Source organism: Anthonomus grandis, chromosome 10, assembly GCF_022605725.1.
Source record: "Anthonomus grandis grandis chromosome 10, icAntGran1.3, whole genome shotgun sequence".
Taxonomy (NCBI): Eukaryota; Metazoa; Arthropoda; class Insecta; order Coleoptera; family Curculionidae; genus Anthonomus; species Anthonomus grandis.
Genome location: NC_065555.1, coordinates 7,848,583 through 7,873,154, shown reverse-complemented (window position 1 = coordinate 7,873,154; position 24,572 = coordinate 7,848,583). Strand labels below are relative to the sequence as shown.

General features: G+C 30.1%; 1 protein-coding gene and 1 long non-coding RNA gene across 2 annotated transcripts; one reads left to right on the top strand and one right to left on the bottom strand.

Annotated features, from left to right (window-relative positions):
- Positions 1–847: 847 nt before the first annotated feature.
- On the top strand, positions 848–23,599 carry LOC126741037 (guanylate cyclase soluble subunit beta-1). Its single transcript, XM_050447308.1, has 14 exons — positions 848–949; positions 5,501–5,574; positions 5,692–5,792; positions 9,859–9,977; positions 12,325–12,480; positions 12,565–12,718; positions 12,773–12,927; positions 13,034–13,245; positions 13,313–13,483; positions 14,017–14,135; positions 14,201–14,319; positions 18,096–18,233; positions 22,168–22,325; positions 23,060–23,599. Exons 1-14 carry the CDS (start codon positions 947–949, stop codon positions 23,172–23,174), a joined length of 1,794 nt encoding a protein of 597 aa, XP_050303265.1. The 5' UTR covers positions 848–946; the 3' UTR covers positions 23,175–23,599.
- Positions 6,193–6,912, bottom strand: LOC126741038 (uncharacterized). The gene is made up of 3 exons (XR_007662092.1): positions 6,852–6,912; positions 6,547–6,793; positions 6,193–6,478 (listed from the first exon to the last, which is right to left on the bottom strand). It is a non-coding gene; the product is annotated as an uncharacterized LOC126741038 (long non-coding RNA).
- Positions 23,600–24,572: the final 973 nt, after the last annotated feature.

Sequence of the window (24,572 nt, the reverse complement as noted above, 5' to 3'; positions counted from 1 at the left end):
TAAAAGTTTTTTTTGATATGTGGTTGTGCTGTATGTTATATCTATGTTTTCCATGTAGTCGCTCTCCTTGTATTAGGTTTCCTCTTTATTTTGTAATAGGAAATACTTAGACTAGCTGAGATAGATCAAACGATGTGTAATTTTTGTTAGAATTGCAAACTGCCTGGTGAAAGGATGTTTGTTTACAAAGCAAGAATTTCCAAAGTTGCTGGATCTGTTTTATATGTAGTGCTTCAAAATCTATCATGCCGTTTCCTTCTACTTTTCCGTTAATATTATTATAATTATTTTTTATGTTATTATTATAAATAGGTCTAAAAAGTGTTCTTTTTAACTTAAACCCAACAATTTTTGCGCAAATAACATCAAATTCACGAACCGCTTAACAGCCAGGCTTCTAATTTTTCTTATCGCATTTTTGTTTCAGACAACTTGAGTTGCAATCACGTAAGCCTTAAAAGCGGTAGGGGGATATAGAAGTTTATATGATTTTTGTTCATAAATTTTATTTTATGTTATAGCAGATAGAAAATATATTTTTTATATTTGTAGTAAAACTAATAAATAATTATCATAAAATACCCTCCCGCAGCTTCAATAACTTTATTACGTTACATGGAATATGGATTTTTATTTTTTTTTTGGTTTATATTCTTGATTTATTATTGGATATTATATTAATAATATATTCTATAGCTTCTGTTATTACCTTTACATAAAAGCTCCCCTTTATGTCTCATGTAAAAAAAATTACCTTTTTTATCTTTGAAAATTCCCATTAATAAATTTCTCACACAACAGTTCTACGCTTGCGTTAGTCTAGATATCGATTGCGGCCTTACCTTTCCAACTTTCCATCGGCTATTCGAATTGTCAGTCTTGTTTACTATTTAGGAAGTATCTGACATATATTTTGTTTTAGTCTTTAAGTACATAAAGCATTAATATGGTAAGTACTGTTTGTAGTTTAGTTAGTCTTGTTTGTTATATAATTATTATATAAATAGGATAAGATTCTGCATTGTTAAAAGTAGGGTAATTTATGTCTAAGGATTTTTACTTAAAAAACATTTTTAGGACTTTTAAAGTAAAAAGACTTGCTCTAAATTAGGGTAAAAAATTTTAATGTCACGATTTCTCATTACCCTATTATGGTTGGTTATTTAACATGGTGGGTGTTTTTTTATTTTACATGTATATATTTAGCTTTGATTGTTAAAATATTAAATTAGATATCTAAAACCTAGCTAAAGATTATTATACCTAAAAAATATTTGGTAAAATTCTTCTGAAAAATCACTGTTCTTAATCCATTTTATCCAATCTAATAACGCTGTTTTTATAATAAATATTCATATATAAAAATATATCAAATTTAAATAAACAGTGTCATTAAAATAAATATTGCATATATATTTTCTGCAAAAACATTGTTTTTCATCAACACAACCCTTACCCCTCCCACCTGTGTTTAACCCTAATGTTTGCCTACTAAGAAATTCTTTTGAAAAATCACTATTTTTCGTCAATAATATCCAATCTAATAGCACTGTTTTTGTATTAAATATTTATAATTATACATATAAATAACTTTATCAAATTTAAATAAATTGTGTTATTGGAATGGATATTAACAGCGAAACTAGCTGTTATTGATGCGTATTATTTTCGAAAACAATGATTTTTGAAAACAATTTCTTACTGGTAAGTTGTATGGGGTGGGTGGGGGGATAAAGGTAGAGTTATTAATAAACGATTTTTTTCCAGAATATAATTGCCTGAGAGAAAAATGCTTTTTACGAATACGTGATAAAAAAGTCTATCTAGTTTTTATACATTTATCAACCGCATATGAAGGGTACAGGTTAAAAAGGGGGAATGTCAAAAATCGTTGATTTTCAGGAAATCAATTTTTAATTTTAAAACCCAATAACTTATTATTTTATTACTTTGCATTAAATGTATTAATGGATTTAATTGGTTATGTCTATTTGGGATTGGAATTGAGAAAATATTAAAGAAATTCCATTTAAAAAAATTTTTCGAGCAAAAAACAAGAAGAAAGTACAGATTGTAACGAACAAGGAGGGAGAATGTCACATATTTTCACTGTAGTTTTGTGGTATTATCAGTTTTTTATACACAAGCAATTCTAAAGCAAAACAGCAAAGGTTATTTCGAATTTCTTATTTAATTGGGAAAGATACAGAAAAAATTCAAACGCTTTTTTTGCGCTTCTTACACACGAAGCTTTTGGAAAGGAAGCCTTGTCTTTGACATTTCTGGTATGTTTTAATGTAGAAAAATATTTTCTAGCGGCTGGATTGCGACAGAATTTCATTAAGCACTGCAGGTCATTATACTTACTGGCTAGTGTTATAGGCAGTAGTCCTGCAAATAGATAAAACATCCTTAACATTGGAAAATAATATTATGTGTATAGTTAGGTACCTTTGTATAATTGGCCTGGTAATTCGAACAAATTGTTTGGTAAATTATTGATAAATTTTTTCTTCGGTTCAATCAAAATAGCCGATTCCCACATACTATTCCATGTTGATCAATGGTAGACAAGCCTGAGATGATCTTTAACGACTTTTAGTTCACGTATGGGCTGGATCTTCATTGGACACTTTGTAAAGTATAGAAAAATGTGTAGTCCAGCATTTAAAAAAATCGAAAGTGATTTCCCTAACATCAAAAGATTTTTCATTTGGAAGTTCCATACGGGACTTTTGCTGAACTAGTCCAAAATCCTTGTCGCATTCCATAAATGAATGTCCTCTAATGGGAAAACTGATCTTGATTTTATCAAACCTTTTTTGCACATGCACTAAGTGATGGAGGTAACGGATAACTGTGTAATTCTTATTCTGTCCCCCACATGATTTGCCAAATATATCGAGGACTCGAACACTACTAGGTAGAAAGTTGTAAACAAAATGATGCAACATCGAGCATACATCGTCAGAGCCTTTTCGACCGTTTGTTTCAGGATAAGTATAGAAAATACTTTGACTAGTCGACAAAACATGAATATTAAAAGAGAATACAGATAACTGTCTCTTATAATAAACATCATTTGTGCTGATGTTGGGCACTAGCCGATTTTTAGCAAAATCCATGCATATTGCTTCTCTGTTCTCCCGACTAGATAATTTTGCAGCCTTTTTTCTTGAATAAAACACTTCAAGTTTATGCTTGTGAAGTATATTTTCCTGTTGGAGGGTAGTGATTTTGTCATCTAGTTGTTTTTTTATGGCATTTCCTGACACATTCTTTATTTTGGTTTCTAGGGACCTAATATTTGCCAAGTATTCGTCACAGATACTGCACGTATCTGACCTTGGGTAACCAAATGAAATGTTGAAGTCTGGTGAGAAAATAGATCTATATGTTTTATATGACACACAATATTTTTGATCTGTAACGGTATTTTTGTACATATTGTACATTTTTCTGATTTTAAATCTTCGGTCAGGTAGGTTTTTGAAGAATCCTTTAGGCTGTAATGGCTTTGTCATCCTTTGAAAGAACTAATATGATTGACTACTAGAACTTTAGCTTCCTGTTTCAGCTTGAGAGGCCTATTTAAGTGTTTTCCTCGTTTATCAATTGGGGCGCTACCAATCATTTTCAAAGATTTCTGAAGAATTTTAAGCTTTTGGTTATACCATGTAAGGAAAGAAAAGCCTTAAAACAAACTGGTACTTCTGTTGTCTCGCCATCTAAAGAGATTCTGACAATGCAATCTGATAAGCAAATGAACTCTCATATAATCTTGCGACTTCTTCTGCGTTACATGGACGTCGCTTTTGTACAGAACAGACACCAATAAGTCCACACAAATAGATGTTTTGCTCATCCACGGATTTTAATAAATTAAACTCACTTATTATCTTTTGTCTAGCACTAAGTGGAACTTTATCAAAACACTTGAGACGTTTACATTGGCAGTCGCTTCCTGTCACGTGGCTTTGTAGGTTAACTTTTTTAGAAACATCGGTTAGTCTTCCGTAACTTTTTCTCTTTTTTTCCTGAACTGGCATAACAACAAAGTCTTCACTGTCACTGACACTTGGATTCATTTTATACTGTTTATTAGCACTACAATATTAAAATACGACTTGTCACTTATATTTCCACAAGTTTGACGAACAATAAATAAACACCAGAACCGGTAAACACAATGAGAAAATAAAAGTAACTGCAGTCAAGAGAGCCTTCTGACAGTTCCTGAATAACGTGCATTTATGACGTTCCCCCTTCTTAGCATGTGGCGCGCGGACTCTCCTCCTTTTTTGCCAGTACAGCTTAATTTAAATTGTCGATATCTGGCGACTCTTCCCTTTTTTCGCCTGTATAATATTACTAGGTGATACTTCTGTCTATTAAAAGTTGAACGGACTGAACAGCTCAAAATGAGCAAAAAGTGACATTCCCCCTTTTTAACCTGTACCCTTCATATAGTTAAGGTATATTTATTAAATTGTAGAATATACGTATAACATATACTATTCTGTTTACAAAAGGGAGAAAATTTCGGCATTTAAAAAAATTATAAGGGATTTACATATCTAGTTTATAAATATGATTACTACACCTCGACTATTTGATGAAATGACCTTGTTATATGCATTGGCATATATCAAGGCGTAGCATATGATTTACTGTTCATACAAGTATAAAAATAAAATATCAAATCTAGACAAAAATAGGATATGCCTTTAGTAATAGTTTACAACCCTTACGGACGCTAGTAGACAAAGTCAAGAAAAATCATACATCAAAAAAAGGCTATTGTATTATTGATTGAAAAATAGGTTATTATAATAACCTACTTTTCAATCAACGGTTGTTTGCTATGTCGGCTAGACTTTGTATAACAGATATAGAAATTTGAAATATTGTAAAAAATATATTTTCTAAAATACTTGACAGGCTGTAGTTTAAAATAGTTAGCATATACTATACTTAGAACTTAGGAAAAAATATTCTTCAAACAACCATCCCAAGATTGACACCCTGAAGGATCATACCAAATATACTGTACAATTAATTAATTCTTTACATACCTTAAATGCACACGCGAATCACTTTAGGTAGTTCACAAAAAAATCCATTATCACTCATTTAAATATTGCAGCACAAAAATATTGTTGGAATTAATCGTTTTCACAATAATTAAAAAATCACATTATGTTCGACAAATATCTGCACCGAAAAAATTAACCCTGTATATTAAGGCCGAAAATAAACATAGCCACTAATACTTTAAAACACAATACACCACAAATCTATATACTGTATATATATAAATATGTACTAGGTTTAAATATAAATACAAATTTACATCACAAATAGCCCCCGATATATATAACGTTATGGTTCATCTTGTTTTCACTATATGTCAGTTAGAATGAACTAAACCTATGCAATGGTATTCTATCGGTAATCTGTTATATGACACAGACAATCTGTAATTTATTTTCATTTACAGTATGGATTTGTTAACTATGCTCTGGAGCTGTTGGTAGTGAGAAATTTTGGAGAAGAAACATGGGAAACAATCAAGTAAGTGATTCAAATATAAAAAATAATCCTTAAGCTTTTAATCTTAGTTTTTATATCTATAGGTTTAATATTCTTAATATGTTTATAATGAGCTTTATATATGTCATTGTATTATAGAAAAAATGCGGATGTGCAAATGGAAGGTCAGTTCCTTGTCCGGCAAATATACGAAGATGAATTAACTTATAACCTAATTTTTGCTGCTGTTGAAGTCTTACGTAAGTACTGTATATTTCAGTATATATTGTATATTTTCGTATACTAGGTAAATTATCTTAAATTGTTAGAGATAAAGTTTTTTATTATAATAATATATAAAAAAATGATAAAAAACAAACCTATAAGGATTCCAGCATTTTCCTTATAGGCCACGCATACAATATATATCTAAGAAATAAGTTTCCTACAAGGTAAACTCAGCGGGAATGAAATAAGTTAGTAATCTTTAGGATATAACTTACTTATGACCAGGCGGAGAAGGTATAAATGTGTTGAAAACTAGTTTTCCGTGATTTGTGACAAAAATATTTAATTTTACAGAAAAAAAATATTTAAAAAGTTATATAGATTATAAAAATCTATAACTTTTGTATTAATACTTTTCTCATATGACCCTCTCAGTGAATTTTTGAGTAAATAGCAAATATGCACTTTTAATTTTTCATTTCTATTTATCAATAAAAATTGAAATGATTGTACTATTTTTTTGTTATGGATAAGTCCATTTTTTCTTGGCATAAAATAACTATTTTCTAAAAAAATCGCATGAATGCAGGTAATTGTATACCAAATGCTTGAACGAAAAAAAGGATCTTAATTTAATTAATCCTTGCTCCTTTGTATAGTGGATTCTCTCACCCTAGTTGTCAATCTTCTCCTTTCCTTCTTTTTCTTTTTTTTTAATCTTGAAAATCAAATTGTTTAATAAAACATAATTTGATATTGTTAATTTCGATATTAGAACATACTTACATTTTTTATTATACATCCTGCATAGCAACTGCAGCATAAAGTATTAGAGCCTTATTTACAGCTGCAATGAATTGTTTCAAACTGTCAGAAATCAAATATAAATGTAATTTAGTGTAGCGTACTGGGCGTAGTTTGTTATAAGGATATCGTCATTAGATATCTTCCAACTCGAATCTGTTAAATGTTAAAATCGTGTGTGAAGCTAGTGACAGATATGAAAAATGTTCTGCTTTGCAGGTCCATCTGTCTATAATAATTTTGATGTAAAAAATTGCCATATATTTTAGATAATAATATGCACTTACTTAGGTTTTTCAACATTATACAAGTGACTACACACAATTTTTATTAACGGATGAAATTTTCTCGCACTTCTGCCACATCTGTTTTGCATATCTTCTAAGCATATGCCTAATCTAAGTCTCTTTTTAATATATTTATCTAATTTTTTTTTCAGTTGCATTTCATCAAGCATTTAATAATTATTAATAAGCAGCTTATTCTAATAAAATCAGCTTAAAATATCTATAATAAAAATACCTTAATAATATTTTGATAATTCTTTAAAAATAAGTAACCGCATTTTAATCCTGCAATGATTAATGAGTGATTATTTGGACGTGTCGTTTAACTACCAAGTCAAATTTAACCTCCAAGGTCTTCAGATAAAAATTCGGTACATTCTTCTTCTAGGATCTCACCATTGGATGCCAACCATACGAAATATGTTCGGAATATTTCAATGTGTAATAACTTCCTAAATTTAATTTTTCTATATTATAAACATATGTATTTTCATTATTTTACCATAAAATTAAAACAACAATACGTAAACAAAAATGAAAAGAGTTTAGATAACCTTTTGAAAGTGGCCACCACCTTCCATAATGTATGCTACAGCTTTTCACCTCATTGAGTTTTGTACCTTTTGAAAAATGCAAGTATCGCTGATAGTATCAAAACAAGCTGTTATGCGATTTCCTAACTTCTTTTTGGTAAGTACTGAAGTGCTGTTAACCAGCGTCTTCAGATATTGTCCACAGAAAAAAATCAAGACTGTTTAGATCTGAGGATCTAGGTGGCCACGATTGTTATCCTCTACCCCCTTTCCAAATATTATTATTATGTTGATTTAAAAATTCCTGTACCTGAAGACTAAAGTGTGTAGGTGCACCATTATGCATAAACCTGCTATAATGTTGCGCAAAAATAGGGACCTTGTCTAGCAAATTCGGTTTATCCTGTTCAGCAAACTGGCGATAATAATTTCCATTCAGTCTGCTTGGTATAAAATAAAGCCTAGTTAAATTATCACTAATTAAATAATTCCAGACCATAAATTTTCTCTGAGTAGTGGGCGATGCCATGCGGGTTGTTGTGAAGTTCCTGGAAAAATTGGCTTCATCCGTGCATTAAAATTTTGACTTCAAATTAGGGATCTTTGGCATCCAGTTAAAAAAATTATTGGCAGAAACTTATGAGAGTACTAGAACATGAGTAATATTTAAAATATCCCAATTTTTCTGGTACTTTTCTTCAACTTAAATTAAAACAGCTTCCTCGGTTCCTGGTGGCCGTATAGTGTAGTGTGCCCCTTTAAGGTAGTTTTTTTTTGTTTAAAAGATCCTGTTTTACATAACTTTCTGTGAGTTTTTAAGAACGTTCGAGCATCTGGATTTTTCTATTTGGAAAACGCTCTTGGTATAATCGTCTGGCGTCAAATGCATTATTGTCAGCACATTACTACCTGTACAGAGGTAGTGCATATTATCAAACTCAGAATTTGTGAAATTTACCGTGATAGTTATACGTTAAAAAGGTTTTATGTTATTCAAATTTAAGTTAAGTGAACGTTCAGCTGCGTGCTGAAATAAATATCTGTCAAAACTGTTTGGCATCAATTGTGTATTTTGTCCATGTCCTTGTTTCTATAATAACATTGTTGTTTTTCCTTGGCTGTCTAATTTTTTTTTATAATACTTTAGATACTTCTGAAATTAACTGAGGATAATTTTGATATACTTTTTATAAAGTAATTAATTCATCCTCAAAACCTGTATGAAATTTTAAGAAACTATTTCATTAAAGTACCCCTAGACTTCTAGAATTAATAAATGTAATGGTAAAATAATGTACATATGTTATAATTTCCATCTGTTTAAGAAATAATTAAATTTATGTTTTTTTACTTATAAATTGACCAGGCATAACATTGCTTTTATGTTTTTCCCGAAAATTGCATGTCGGAAGAAAGCAAGTCAAGAAATTAAATTTATCATTTATATTATTTATTTATTTACTATTTAAAGATTTTAACACTCTGTATCTCAAAAGTCAAGGAGTTTAGCCCTAAACCGTGTTTAAACTATTTTTCTTAAAATCTCCTAAGGATTAACTTCCTTAAGGAATAGCTTCTTATTTTATAACAATATATGATGTTTTAACTAAATTCAAGTATTTTTTTTATTAAAAAGAAAATAACTAATAAAATGAAAAATTCACAAAAATAACTTAAAAAATTCTTCTTTTATCCGGAAATTCTCAATTTGTTCTAACTCTAACCAAATTTGCATTCAGAAATGCTCCTGATAATTCGTGGGAGAAATTTTAATTTTATTTACATTGACTGACGTTGCAAGATATCTAAAGATCCTGTTTGGACTTTAAATTTATGTGATCTATTCCTGAATATTTGTTTTATTTCTTTTTATTTGCATTATAAATACTTGTAAATCATGTATTAAATGTAAATTATTGGGTTGGAAGGGGTACATTGCCCATACATTGGTCTTCTCGATCACCTAATTTAAACTTAAAAAAAAAAAATTGTGGATTTACGAAAAACCTTATTGTATGCTAATCCAGATGACAATAGTGAAAATTTATTAGAAAAAATGATTTTTTTACTACGAAAAAATAAAGACAAATATTGAACAATTGTAGAAGGTCCAATTTTTTTCATTTTATTATTCTTGAATAAAGCATATTTTAAGTTTTTACCTGTAGAGATGTCTTTATCATTAAAATACAAGATATAAAAAGTAGTAACAATGTTAAAAAGAGTTCAACCATCAAAAGCAAAATTATCCAAATAAATCTTGAATGGTTGAAAAAAATGCAAAAACTCTTTTTTTTTATTGCAAGCTATCCAAGCCCGGACGATTGGCCATATATTTTAGGATACCCTGTATAAATATTTTTCATAGCAATATGCATTGCGATTAAATAAATAGATATTATGATTTATATTTTTTTCGCTATAAATTTCTTTTATAAAATAACTGTCTTATTAAAATACTATTTTTGTTTTAGAAATCCCGGCTAATACAATTTTGGAATTGTTCGGAAAAACATTTTTCGAATTTTGTCAGGAATCCGGGTATGATAAAATTTTACAAGTATTGGGAGCTACTCCTAGGGATTTTCTACAGGTAAGTCATAAATATAATATATTATTTTAATTTTATAGTAACTCAAATATAAATTTATCTAGAATCTTTATCGAAAATATGTGGTATTATACATAGAATTCACTTTAGAAAAATTGAATGTGCAAAAACTAGTATCACGAATAAATTCAGAAGCAAGATTTATTATCACAAATAAAAAGCTGTTGATTAATACCTACTATAAAAAAATCAACAGAGGCTTAGAAATACCAGATATATCGTGTAGCAGTAACCAGTGTCAACTTTCTTATTTTTAACAAAAAGCCACATTTATTTTTATATTCTAGATAGAGTTCTAAGAAGTTTCGTATACCTTTCTAATTTAAAATTTTAAATTTTTCTTTCTAATTTACTTAAGCATATGTTCTTAAAATTTCAATTCACTCATTGTTAAACTCAGAAATTTGCTAGATTGATACTTTAAAAGAGGCACATTAAACACTGTTCATTGAACATTTAAAAACCAAAGTAATACCAGTTACTACACTTAATGATTTGTTTGCATCGCACCAATCCTTAATTTCCAGATTTTTTTTATAAGAATGTATCTAAAGCACCAAGGAAATAATGTAAGAATAAAGTAAATTTGTCAAAAATTATTAATTTGTAAAAAATTCTAGTACCTTATTAATGACCTATTTATATTCTAGCATAGAAAAACCTTTTTTATTTTATGTTAAATATTAGGCATTATTTAATTGAGGGAAACCCTCAATTAAGTATTATTTGTTTTTAGAAATTTGGCCATATTTATTTTAAAATTAAAGAGCATCTTTTAACTAGAGTGTACTCAAAATGAAACGCTTAATCAGACTCTAATTTTATAATTTTTTATTGTTTCGTAATTAAAATAAATTTTACGACGCGTTGTCTAAATAGAAGCAATGCAGGTTACTGTGCTCAATGCACGCATAATATCTATATAGGACTTTTTTTTTGGATCCACTATAGTTACCCAGTTATATTACTTCAAGGCGGCAAATTCAAATTTAAAAAAAATATTACTAATCGCACTTGCAAGTTGAACAAATCTTGCACAAGAATTGGTTTTTTAGTAGTATCTCTATCTCTTTCCACTGACGTTGTAGTAATAAACCGTTATTGATTTATAAGGTAATATCTTTGCCTCATGGCGTTATTATAATTAATTACTTAAGAAATATATATTTCTTATCGGATCCTAGCATATACTAAATCAATTTAATAAGTCAGCATTGGGTTTTATTATCGATGATATTTACAAGTATAAAAACCCTAATACTATCCTAATACACGTTTTTGTAGCTATTTAAAAATTAATTATGTTACTACTTAGTTATATTTGTTACGCCTATCTTTTCGGCAATTTTTTAAAATAATCAATATCAGCTATAAAAACTATTATAAAATTTGTGACATTGGTCAATTTATATAAATACTAAAAATACAAATGCCAAATTAAGCATCTTAAGGATCATAAAAATATTAGTAATAAATATAATATAATCATACTACTTATAAAGAATAAAATTTAAATACCCGCATAAAAGGTGAATGCGCCAAGCAAATCGCCAATAGTCGTATAAATTTTAAGTATATAATCGAGGAAAGAATAAGAACGTAGGAAAGGTGTAAAATCTTTAATCGTGTAAAAAAAAACATCGGAAGATAATGAAACATAGTTCTTCACTACTAGATTTATGACAATAATAAGTGTATATCCATGTTTCATTTAAGAATTTCTGCAAAAAACTAAAATATTATTTTAAAAATATGTAGGTACATTAAGACAAGTAGCAAATAGATTTATTTAAAAAACATAAGGAATTTATTAAAATTGTAATTGAAGCCACTAACGTAAATTTGCGCTTGCTGAGAATCTGGCTGGCTCTTTTAAAGCTAAGTCTTATGTATTTAAAAGTAAAATTTTAAATAATTTGCAAGATCATCAGTAGCAGATCAGAGACAAAAAGTACTGTCAATTTAAGCATATAATTTGTTTGCTATAGCTCATTCTGCTGTACTTATTTATAAAAAAGAATAAAATGAATAACAATTAACTAATCAAAAGAAAATGATTAATATATAGTAAAAAAAGTATAAGAATCAACACCGATCCTTTGGGGATTCTTATTCGTTGATTTCAATTCAGCTACTCTAATTTATTAGGACTGAGGGAGAGAGATTTAGCTTTTATATATCAGGAAAGAATTTACCTACAATCAATAGAGATATCAAGATACTATTTTCTATGCCATACTCTTTAAATATTAAAAAAAATGGTCGTAAAATATGCAAAACTTTTCTTTTATATTATCCAAAGATAACGGTAATGTAAACTATTTTGTAGAATTTAGATGCTTTACACGATCATCTGGGTACTCTCTATCCTGGAATGAGAGCGCCATCTTTTAGATGCACCGAACGTCCAGAAGATGGCGCCTTAGTGCTTCATTACTACTCTGATCGACCTGGATTAGAACATATTGTAATAGGTATCGTAAAGGTATTAAGCAAATTTGTTAACTTCACTACGAATAATTTCTAATCATTCAAGAAAACTCGCTTAACTGCAATTTATATTGTTTAGACAGTTGCTAGTAAGTTGCACCATACAGAGGTTGAAATCGAGATTTTAAAAACCAAAGAGGAATGTGATCACATCCAGTTTTTGATAACTGAGAAATCTGGTCCAGAAAGACCGTTACTACCGCAAATTGACAAAATAGAGACACTATCTTTAGGTAAACCTACAGTATTGTTTTATTCATTATGATTTATGCTATTTTCATTTTTAGAACCAAAAATTAACGCAAACACGTTTCGAAAAGTATTTCCATTTCATATAATGTTTGATCGTAACTTAGAGATCGTTCAAACTGGTACTACTGTTGCTAGAGTAATTCCAAAGGTTAAAGAAAATGGCTGCTTGGTTACAGATATTTTAGACCCGGTTAGTGGTATGATCAATTACATATTGCAATAAAAACAAAGTTAGCAGTCTGATTACAATGTTATCAATAATATGTTTTTATTCATTTAATTAAAATTTTATTCAGATTCGTCCACATCTGGAGCTAACTTTCGAAAATATTCTTTCGCACATTAATACTATTTATGTGCTTAAAACGAAACATGGTGCCATGGTTGTGGATGCTCCTGCTGAATATCGATTTTTAAGGCTGAAAGGACAAATGCTTTACGTCCCGGAGACCGATTTGGTTGTGTTTTTAGGTTATCCAAGTGTTGTCAATTTGGATGATTTAACTAGGCAAGTTTATTAATACTATGATCATATTATTATTTGACTTTTCATTTAATTTTTCTCTTATTACTAGGCGAGGTTTATACATAAGCGATATTCCCCTACACGATGCTACAAGAGATCTCGTACTTATGTCAGAACAGTTTGAAGCGGACTATAAATTAACCAGGAATTTGGAAATATTAACGGATAAATTGCAGCAGACGTATAGAGAGCTGGAAACTGAGAAAAAGAAAACTGATCAGTAAGTAAGCTAAGAGGTTTCACCAAATTAATTTTTTTGTTTAATTTTTCATTTTTTCTAGTAACGTTGTTTATTTTTGTAATATAGTTCATACTATCAAAAGCTAAATATACTTTGTAAAAATAAAAACATATTTTAATTTTTTTTTTAAACCTTTTACATAATTTTTTGGAATTTTGGTCGCAAATATTTAAATATATTAATAATAAACGATGAATTCCTACTTGGAGCTGTGATGATCAAGCGCTTCATAGGGTTGGGTATACTTAATCAGGTATAACTTGGATATTTTAAAAGAATTTCTAAATTTGTCTGTAGCATTTTATAATCTATATTATATCTCACATACATCTGTACATTAATTTACTACAACACAGTAACTCTAATTTTTCTCTTTTTTCTTCTTATTTTGTAACATGTTTTAGTTGAACTGTTTTAAAATCCTAGAAGTAATTAATTCAAAACTCCTATTTATCATCACTTGCAACAGATTTATAGATTTTTCCCTATAATAAATTTCTGCAATATTTCAGATTGCTATATTCCGTGCTACCAATAAGCGTGGCGACTGAACTAAGACATCAGAGACCAGTACCTGCGAAAAGATATGATACAGTGACTCTCCTATTTTCTGGAATATTTGGCTTTTCAGGTAAGCTGTATGATTAATTTTTACTGCATTTCTATTTATAATTAATCGTGAGTTTACAATTATAGCATATTGTGCTGCAAATGCTGATTCACATGGAGCAATGAAAATTGTCAAAATGTTAAATACTTTGTACACAAAATTTGATGACTTGACTGATCCGAAGCTAAACCCAAATATTTATAAGGTATCTTTGCATTATATTCACATCAATTCAGATACTGTAGTAATGTAATTAATTCATGATAAAAGTCTCTTTGTTTTTAGTCAAAAATTCTAATTAGTACTATTATTTAAGAATTCCTATAGATTTAAATACTGAGTTTATATTTACTAAAGGAACAATTTTACATTATTTTTGAGTTATTTGGGTTTCCATTCATCCTATATCTAATAGTACTTCAATAGCAAATTATTCATCGAAGTTGAAAAGTTAAAAACTAAATGACGTTGCGTATTCTGATTAATGGAATGATTTATCACCATCGCATCATCGGATGCTCGATATAACTCAACTCTAAATCTCTCTCACTGTATTTAACATTAAAACACCTTTTTAATATTTTTATTAGATTAGAAATTATCATTAATATTATTCTTGCATAAGATCGTATCATCTATTATTATATCTTAGCGTCTTATTTTATTCTTTTATCCTATCTACATAACTACTATAGAAACGTTGACATGTGTGTAAAATATGCGTATTTCCGGTCAACAGACATAACATAGTAATATTTACATAATCAAATAATTACCAGTTATAGGCAGAAGTCGATTATGTATTGCCAGTTTATTGACGTGTATTGTATTTTAACTTAACATGTCTTACTGCAATACTTCTGCTACAGTTTCAATCATAAATTCGATTGTGAATAATTGTTTTATTTTTCTTATCTTATAGATATCTCGTAAAAAATAAAAACAAAGATCGCACTAAGGAATAAATTAGTGTTAAATTTTTAAATCTTAATTATTAACCTATCTACCACCAAAATTTTAAATGCTCTCTTAACATAACAGCTACTACAGCTACGTTTTTAAATTAAAATTTAAAGAGTTAGCCACTTTAAATTTGAGGAACGTGTTTTATTATTTATTTATTTTATCGAGGATGGTTTTACCGCAAAAAAGAATATGAATCTCGGGGACTTCTTAGAAATAGTAATATTTATTCTTTGAAATGTAATAATGCAAGGAAAAGCTATTTAAAAGCATGTTTATGATATGAATTAGTAGGAATTAAATTTTACTATGCCTTCAATAACAGATCCAAATAATATATATTCAAGAAAAGCTAAGATATATACATTTTCTCATTGGCTTTATTATTTGCAATAAGAGGCCACACTTCACAAAATAGGATAAGTTGGAAGAAACACTAGAAACCCTGTCATAAATGAGGAGTTAGTAATTGAAGTTTTGGGTCATATCGCAATCATTCCACCCTTAATTTATAAAATGTATCGGAGTTATCGGATAACTAACGTAGTAACCTGCTAAGAAAATTATTGTGAGGAAGCATGAATTTCATCCTTATGGGATTAATCTAGTTAAGAAAGTTAATGAGGATATTTAATACGGTTGCCTCCAATTTTACAAGACAGCATGTTTCTTAATGGCTATGGATTGATGTCCAGAAACTAAAATTGATAATAGCTCGACAGATGAATGGAATACATGCTCAAACGCTAAGCTTTAAATCCATGACCTAACACTACTGTATTTTTCGATTTTTGCCTTCCTTAGTTCATTCGGGAAGACTATTATGGTCCATCAACTATCTTCTGTTATATTTTCTGTATGTAGTAGTCTATGTATCTGTTATATATGTATACAGGATGTTTCAGAACTATGGGATCAAACTTCTAGGGGTTGTTCAGTGCAACAGTAGAATCCATTTGAGTATAGGAACCCATGTCCGGAAATGTGTCACTACGCCAATACGGCCCTAAGACGCGTTAAAATTTATAAAAAACATTAGTTACCTAAATAGGATCTGCTACATTTATTTTTGATACCATAACAACAATTGTTTAAAATCAACGCTTATCGATGTCAAGTCTCAATGTCATGTTTAAAAATTTTATAGCTTACAATTTTTAAACATTTATTACTAATGGAAAACTTTACCAATCAAGAATTGGCGGATATGCATTTGGCATACGGAGCAACAAACTGCAATGCATAAGCAGCATCGCGGTTGTATCATGAACGTTATCCCGAACGACAGCATCCTGGATACAAAAAGTTTATTGCGGTTCATCGGCGGCTCGCTGAGACAGGCATGTTTAAGCCTAAGATACATGATACTGGTGTTGCTCGAACCGTAAGAACGATCGAATTTGAAGAAGAGGTGCTTCAGCGAGTTGCCGATGAACCACCAAATAGCACACGTGACGTCGCTAAGAATATGAATACGAGTAACGCTTCTGTCTGGCGGGTACTACACGAGCAACAACTCCATCCTTACCACTTCCAGAAAGTTCAAGGTATGACTGCAGCCGATCATCATCCTAGAGTTCAATTTTATCGATGGCTTCTGGATCACATCATTGCACAATTTCCTTTCAACTCCTTGAAAATGTTCCACTAAACGTTAGACAGCAAATGTGGTTTCAGCATGATGGAGCGCCGGCTCACTTTGCTGTAGAAGTACGCGAGTATTTGGCTCAGCGGTTTGGGCACGGTTGGATTGCCAGAGGTGGAGCAGTTTCTTGGCCTCCTAGGTCACCCGATTTAACGTCGCTCGATTTTTTCTTGTGGGGGACATGTAGAGTCTTTAGAAGATATTTTGAACAATTGTTGTTATGGTATCATATATAAAAGGTAAAAATAAATGCATCAGATCCTATTTAGGTAATTAATATTTTTTCTAAATTTAAACGCGTCTTAGGGCCGTAGTGGCGTAGTGACACATTTCCAGACATGGGTTCCTATACTCAAATGGATTCTACTGTTGCACTGAACAACCCCTAGAAGTTTGATTTCATAGTTCTGAAACACCCTGTACTGTAGCAAGAGATACCTTTTATGCATTCTGATGTGCCTACTGTGTATTGGAGTGAGGATTTTTTCAAATTAGAACATTTTTGTCTACTTCTCGGTGGTTCAAGTAATCATCGGTTAGGGGTATAAAAAGGATGGAAAATAGTGTTAAAGGAGAGCAGGGTTATTTGAGTGAAGCTTGACTAGAAAATTTATAAATTCCTTTCTTTTCTTTGTTCTTCATGGTACTGTAATACAATTTGAAAAATAAGTTTTGAAAACTATTGAGCTTTATTATTGCGGAGGGTTTTTCGGTGGGGTCAGAAATAAAACAGAAACCTGTTTACTTAAATGTCGACGTTTCAACTTATATTAGGTCATCCTCAGGACACTGAAATGGATTTAAGTAATCACAGAGATAAAACAAAGTAATTTCAAGTAAATAAAAAATATTATTAAAAAAAATGTTTTTTACGTGTACAAAAACTAAAACAACAAAAAAAAAACAAAAACCACGGCACAATTAAAATTACATTCAGGTACAATCCGTTAATTTTTTTTTTTAAGATTAACTGCATCACAGCATTATTTATTTCCTGTAAGACATTTTTAGAAGACCATTTTCTTGTCCATGACCTATTAATCTTTTTAACATTAATAGGATCTCCAGATTGGTCAATAATGGAGTCATTGTTTAAAATATAATATGTACGATATAGAGCCGATTTCCTTAGAGGATTTAGGATAAATATTGCAGGACTAAAAAGTAATTTTTAAAATACTTCACATTAAGTAAAATTAGTACCTTTTTGATTATTTTTATATATATTATATTTTTTTATATACAATATTCATATATATATCATCCTCAAGTGTATTAAATTATTAATTATTACAAGTTTGAATAAATAAAAATAAATTATTCGAAATTTCTACGAAATAAATTTTTAAAATACAAATAATTTAAATTATCAGGTTGAGACAGTAGGAGATAAATACATGGCTGTAAGTGGCTTACCAGAGCCGTGTACCTCACATGCCAAGAATATTGCAAAGTTGGCATTGGATATGATGGATCTAGGGAGTTCTGTGATATTTGATGGAGAACCAGTGGTAAGCATAATTTTTAAATTACTGCTTTTTCCTGTTAAAAGGTTTGGAAAATCCTTAAGTTACTTTTATAGCTTAAAATAGTTGAGTCAATTGTTTGCTCTACATAAATAGATGAAAATAAGAGAATATTAAAGGCAAAACATAATACTTTATATATAACTATAAATATTGATTTGCTCATCTATTTTGGCGCTTTTACTAATTTTCACACGAATAAGGCCAAAGTTCTTATTTGTATACAAACTTAAACTTCAGGTAACTGTCCTATCAGAAGTTCTATTGTCATAAGTCTCTCCTTTCTACATGTCTGACACCGAGGTTATATAAAGAGAAAAAAATAATCCTAAAGTTCAATTTTGTAGAATCTTGGTGTTTGTAGAATGTAAGGTTTTCAAAAAAATTGGTTCGTTGTCTGGTGGTCCATAAGTAAGAAAAAGTAAAAACTAACCAATTAAACAGAATTATAAAAATGGAAAGATATATGAGAAAACTGTCAACATATGATTAACCTCAGTTGTAATTTACTTTAACCCTTTCGTCCCGAACGGTACACACATGTACCAGGCAAATTTAAAAATTCCTATTTGTAAAATAAAGCGTTTTATTTGGTATAAATGTGTACTGGTCCGGTGTATCAGGCTTCCGCAGTGTTCCTACAATATGCATTGTGGTAAATGTGTGGTTATGTTGATTTAGTTAGCACGTGTATTTAGTAGCGGCAGTATTGCTGCAATAAAATTAGTTAATTGGGACACTCAAAGTGCTTATTTAGGCAGTTTTTTTATTAGGTTTTATTTATTATTCAATTGCAAGTGCAGTGCTGTTACAAAGGTAGGTCAAAACTATGTTTTATTTTTGTAGTTTTGTGTATGTTCGTGTGGTACATATATGTACCAGCAGGTATTTATGATGGTACACATATATACCAACAGGTCTGTAATTACGTTTATTTGATTTCAGCTTCAATATGGATCGCCGCCATCCGCTTTCACGAAAAGAGCTGGAAAGGCTCATTGAAGAATCCTTAGATTCGGAACCATTTTCTGCTGGCTCCAGTGATAATTATGAACCAGATTCCAAAGAAGAATCTGGCACGGACGTATCACGTCCGATATGTCTTCGTCGTCTTTATCGGAAACAAGGCAAACCACTGTGCATCGAAACTCAGGCATAAACTCTGCGCAACTACCACAGGTAATTGTTGATAGAAACCTAGTTCTTGACTGGGTCATTCCTGACGAAAAATTTGAGTCTGCTAAAATCCTTCCTCCTGAAAGAGAGTGTATGCTGGCTCCAGATATCACCAAGCAGTTGACACCTATGCAAATTTTTCATAAAGTATTTCCTTATTCTCTTTATTTGCACATTGCAAATTGTATAAATGAACGTCTGAAAATCCTAAACCAATTAAAAAAAAGAAATGAGAAAATGTCTGGCAAAGGAGAAATACGGAAATTATTTGGCTGCATGTTCATTATGTGCTACAATCGCCTCCCAAGCCTAAAAAATTATTGGAGCAAGAAGGAGTTAATGGGAAATAGCACAATTCAAAAAACTTTTTCAAGAGATTGTTACATGACTTTGAGCTCAAAAATTTACAAATACACATTTCCAAAATGTCGCAAGAATAGCCAGTATCAAAGTACCGATGAATCTATGACCAAATTCAAGGGTCGATCTTCTTTGAAACAATATATGCTCCTCAAACCAACCAAGAGGGGCAAAAAACTATGGCTTCGCTGCGATGCAGATTCCGGCTATACGTATGTCTGTATATGTATGTATATTCTGGAAAAGAAAACCCAATTCCCGCTAAAAATCAATCCCTACCTTTAGGAGAGCGCGTCGTAACAGCTCTTGCGTCTACAGTTAAAGAAAATGATGTTGTGTTGTGTTTTGATCGCTTTTTTACAAGTGTGAATTTGTTACTTTCACTAGACTATGCAGCCTTAGGAACTTGCATGTCCAATTGCAAGAATGTACCAATTATGGGAGACAAACTCCAAAAAGGGGAATCTCAATTTAGATGCACTTCTTCTGGATTACTTTGTGTAAAGTGGCAGGAAACAAAGGAAGTTTTGCTTATGAGTAACTGTCATAAGCCCAATTTGACAACAATTATCCAAAAAAGCAAAACCGGTGAACAACAAAATATCGAATGTCCAGAGGCCATTTCTTTTTACAGAAAAAAAATGCAAGGGGTTGATCGGGCTGATGAATTTATTGGGCTATATGATCATGATCGAAAATCAGCAAAGTGGTGAAAAAAGGTGTTTTACACATTCCTCAATATGTGTGCAGTAAATTCGTATATAATGTATAATCAACTGAGACGTAAAATGAGAGCATTTCTTTTCTTTCCTTCCTTACTACACTTGCAGAAGAATTAGTAGCAGAAGGTATACGATATACAAGCTTACCATTACCGAAACAAGGCGCTTCTTCAAGAAAAAGAAAATTATACGAATCTTCAGCATTACCAGAAGAAGATGCACTAGGTATTCTAAAGAGAAAAAACAAACAAGAACAAAAACTCTTTGCCAAGAGTGCAATATTCCATTGTGCAAGTTCTGCTTTATGTTATGTCATACCAAAATTAGGTTCATTTTCTACTTTGCAAAGCCGTTTTTGTATTTATTTTTTTAAATAAATGTTGGTATAGCATTTTTTTCTGTTTTTATGAAATTTTTGATCATACCTGTTGGTACACATGTGTACCACCATAAATACCTGCTGGTACATATATGAATCACCCCCTCCACTATTCCCTGACTATTGACAAAAATTTATATTAATAAAAACTCATTGTTAGGCATCCTAACAATAATACTTTACACTATTTATTACTTATACTAAAATATTTTAATTCAGGGACGAAAGGGTTAAGTGATAGGCCAGCAGTCAGTGAAAACATTCAAATAACAAATGGAAATCTTAAGAAATCTAGTTTGCATTATAGGGCAGTTAAAATGTAGGAAAGATCTAAAATTTATAAAAACTTAAGTCTAGCAATAATTAGAACTCAGGTGGTCCTCTAATTTCAATTCTATTCAGGAACTATTTTAAAGTTGCTTAAGGGTTAAGGGATTTGTCAGAAAGCTGAAAGATAAAAACTGTAAAAGTGAAATTAGTAATAAAAATAGATTCATGCAATAAGTAACTCAGTAAAAGGGGAATCTCTTATTATTGAAAATATTAATTTGAATTTTTAGTATAAATCTTAAATAAAAAGTTACAAATTCTCAAGAGTGACCATGATTTAATTTCTATTCTTATTAGTATAAGTGGAGTAAAGATGTTGAAATTCATGAAATGTATCTGCTTAATGAATAAGTACATTTTTAATAAAAAATTCGGAAAAAAAAACAAGATAAGGTTGGATTTTTGTTTTGCATACCGTATTTAATTTTTTTACATTTTTGACGTAAAAAAAAATTTTATGGAAGAGGATGCAATATACTACTCTAAAGTCTCACCATCCTATAACCAAAGAATAAAACAACATTTTTAATAAGACTCTAGAAATATTGTCATTTATGTTGAGAACTAATTCGTAAGAAAAAACGGAAAAAATAATAAAAACTAACTCAAAAACCGCACTAGAAAAAAATATTTTAAATTGCATCAAATATAGATAGATACTTAATATTACTTTCACTAGATATAGGACCTTTTTATAAAACATAATTATTTTGCCACAATTTATTAACAAAAACATTGAAAAAGCAAGAAGAAATTTAAAGAATATTTACAGGAAAGTAATTTAAAGCTGATTTAACATTTGTAAATACGTTAACTTAACTCAACCTTGTTTTCAATACCCTTGATTCAACAGTATATCATTTAAAACAGGTTTGTAATTTTTAAAGCAATAAATAGTCTTAATTTAAAAACTTTTAAGATGCCACATAGTTTTTTCTATTTATGCTTTTAGAAAATAACAATTGGTATTCACTCTGGCGAAGTCGTAACAGGAGTGATCGGGCAAAGAATGCCCCGATATTGCCTTTATGGTAACACTGTAAATTTAACCAGTAGAACTGAGACTACAGGAGAGCCAGGAAAAATAAACGTGTCAGAAGATGCTTATCAGTAAGTTTATTATTTATTCTAATTTAACTAAATATAATTGCATGTTAAGATTACCTAACACACAGTCAAGTGATTTATTAAAATACTCTTTTAAATATAACAAACCAATTTAATTAGACTTATTATCAAATTCATTTACTTAATTTCCTCGTTCTTTGTTTTAAGGCATTATAATTTTATTAATTAATGCAGATAAAAGTCTAACATTTAATTAAATTTTTTAAGGAAAACTACATTCTACAAATAAAATTTTAATAATTTCGACAGTTGGTAAAATGTATTTGTAGAACGAAATTTATGAGCAGTAGTAGTTATGAGTAGTAGTTTTTCTTTAACTCCTTAAAGTTGCTAAATTAAAATCAGATTAACGTTTAATGTATTAAGTGATTTTCCAGGAACAGTTTCTGTTTAATATAATTGAACAGAAAATGAAAATAAAATGTTTTGCACGTTGATGTGTCCTTAAACTCTTGTTTATTGTATTCGTTTTTATATTATTAACTAGTTGTTTATTGTATTCGTTTTTATTAAGGCGTTTTTTACTTAAGTAGCCTACTTTAGTAACTCCTAATTCATTTTTTTTTATAAGCCATCTAGTGTAGATATTTTCTTGCAGAATTCTAGTCTTGTTATATTTGAGAAACATTTTTCCCAAAAGGGTATAGCAGAATTATTATTCTTATTATTCTTTCATAATAAATAATGATGATCCTACTGGACTATTCATGTTTTAGAATTCTACTACGAGAAGATAATTATGAAGAGCAATTCCACTTTGAATACAGAGGGCCTGTGCAGATGAAAGGAAAATCTGAACCTATGAACGTTTACTTGTTATCTAGAAAATAATTTGTTGTAGATATTAAAGAGTTAATTTCATAACTATTACATAGTTTGTATTTATGTATATTTTTAGATTGTTTAAAAAATTAGGCAACTCTTATTTAAGCAGCATGGAGCACCAGGATTTATGTATTTAATATGACTGAAGTATAACCGTCATGTTGCCCCATGCTACTTTGAAGAAAATTGACCTTTATAGAAATCAAAATACTAGCAATGTTTTTCTCTATATTTAAAATAAAGTATATGTATGATTTTCGAATAAAAATTGTTGTAATATATCAATTAATCACACGAGCTGCCTATGGATTTAATGGATGTTGGCGACAACATGTTGGAATTTATTTCAGTCTCTTACTATGCTAACAAGTTCTTCTATCGTTCTTAGTCTGGTCCACTGTCTGATGTTACTATTACTATTTTCTTCCAATTCCCATTTTCTTTCATTCTTTCCTTCCAGAATCAGTTGTAGTAACCGGTATCTATCGTATCTGAAAATGTGACCAAGGTAAGCCATTTTTCAAATATCTCTCTCTATCTTTCTCCGAGTATCATTGTGTATAGTGTATATATCATATCCGTGTGTAGATATTTGATACTCCTAGATATTTGACTTTTTTTCCTGATAATTATCATAAATTTATTTTTTTTTCGTTTATGTTTATTGCTGCTATTATTATGCTTGGCAAGAATAGTGTCATTTGTATAACGTGTGCTTAAGACTGGCATTCCATTTACTTTTACTCCGATTTCTTGATTTTGAAAAGTTTTTGTAAATATGATCTCGGAGTTCTGGATTAAAGAGCAGAAGAGATAAGATGCATCCTTGCCTGACTCCTCAATGAATTTCGATATTTTCAGTAGTAATATCTTAATTTGTAATACTGGCTGATTGCCACCAGTATACATTTTCGATGCATCTTACATCTCTGTTAACTATGTCAGATTCTGAGAGAAAGAACCTGCATAGAAATATGTAAATGTTAACGTCTCGACAGTTTTGTACTAGGATTTAAAGTTCAAAAAGCACCTCACACGTTCCCATACCTCATTCAAACTGATTAGGGCTACTATTTCTCTCATACTTGTATCATATTCTTTTCTGTTATTGCGAGAAATATTTTAAAGGAGTGCATTAGGCATATTAGTCTATACATTTTCGAGCGTTATTTTTCTTGGGTTCAGGTAAAATGTACATGAAATTGGACTTCAACCAGCTTCGGGAGAAGTGCCCGATATGGTATATGTGATTAATTTCTTTATATATTACGTAGATGGTTTCCCCATCTATTTCATCTGGTCATGTGACTTTCTGATCGTTTGCTTTCATTAAACACTTTCTTTCTGTGGATTAATACGCTAAAATAGGATACCAAGTGAAAATCATCGATCTTATCTCTATAC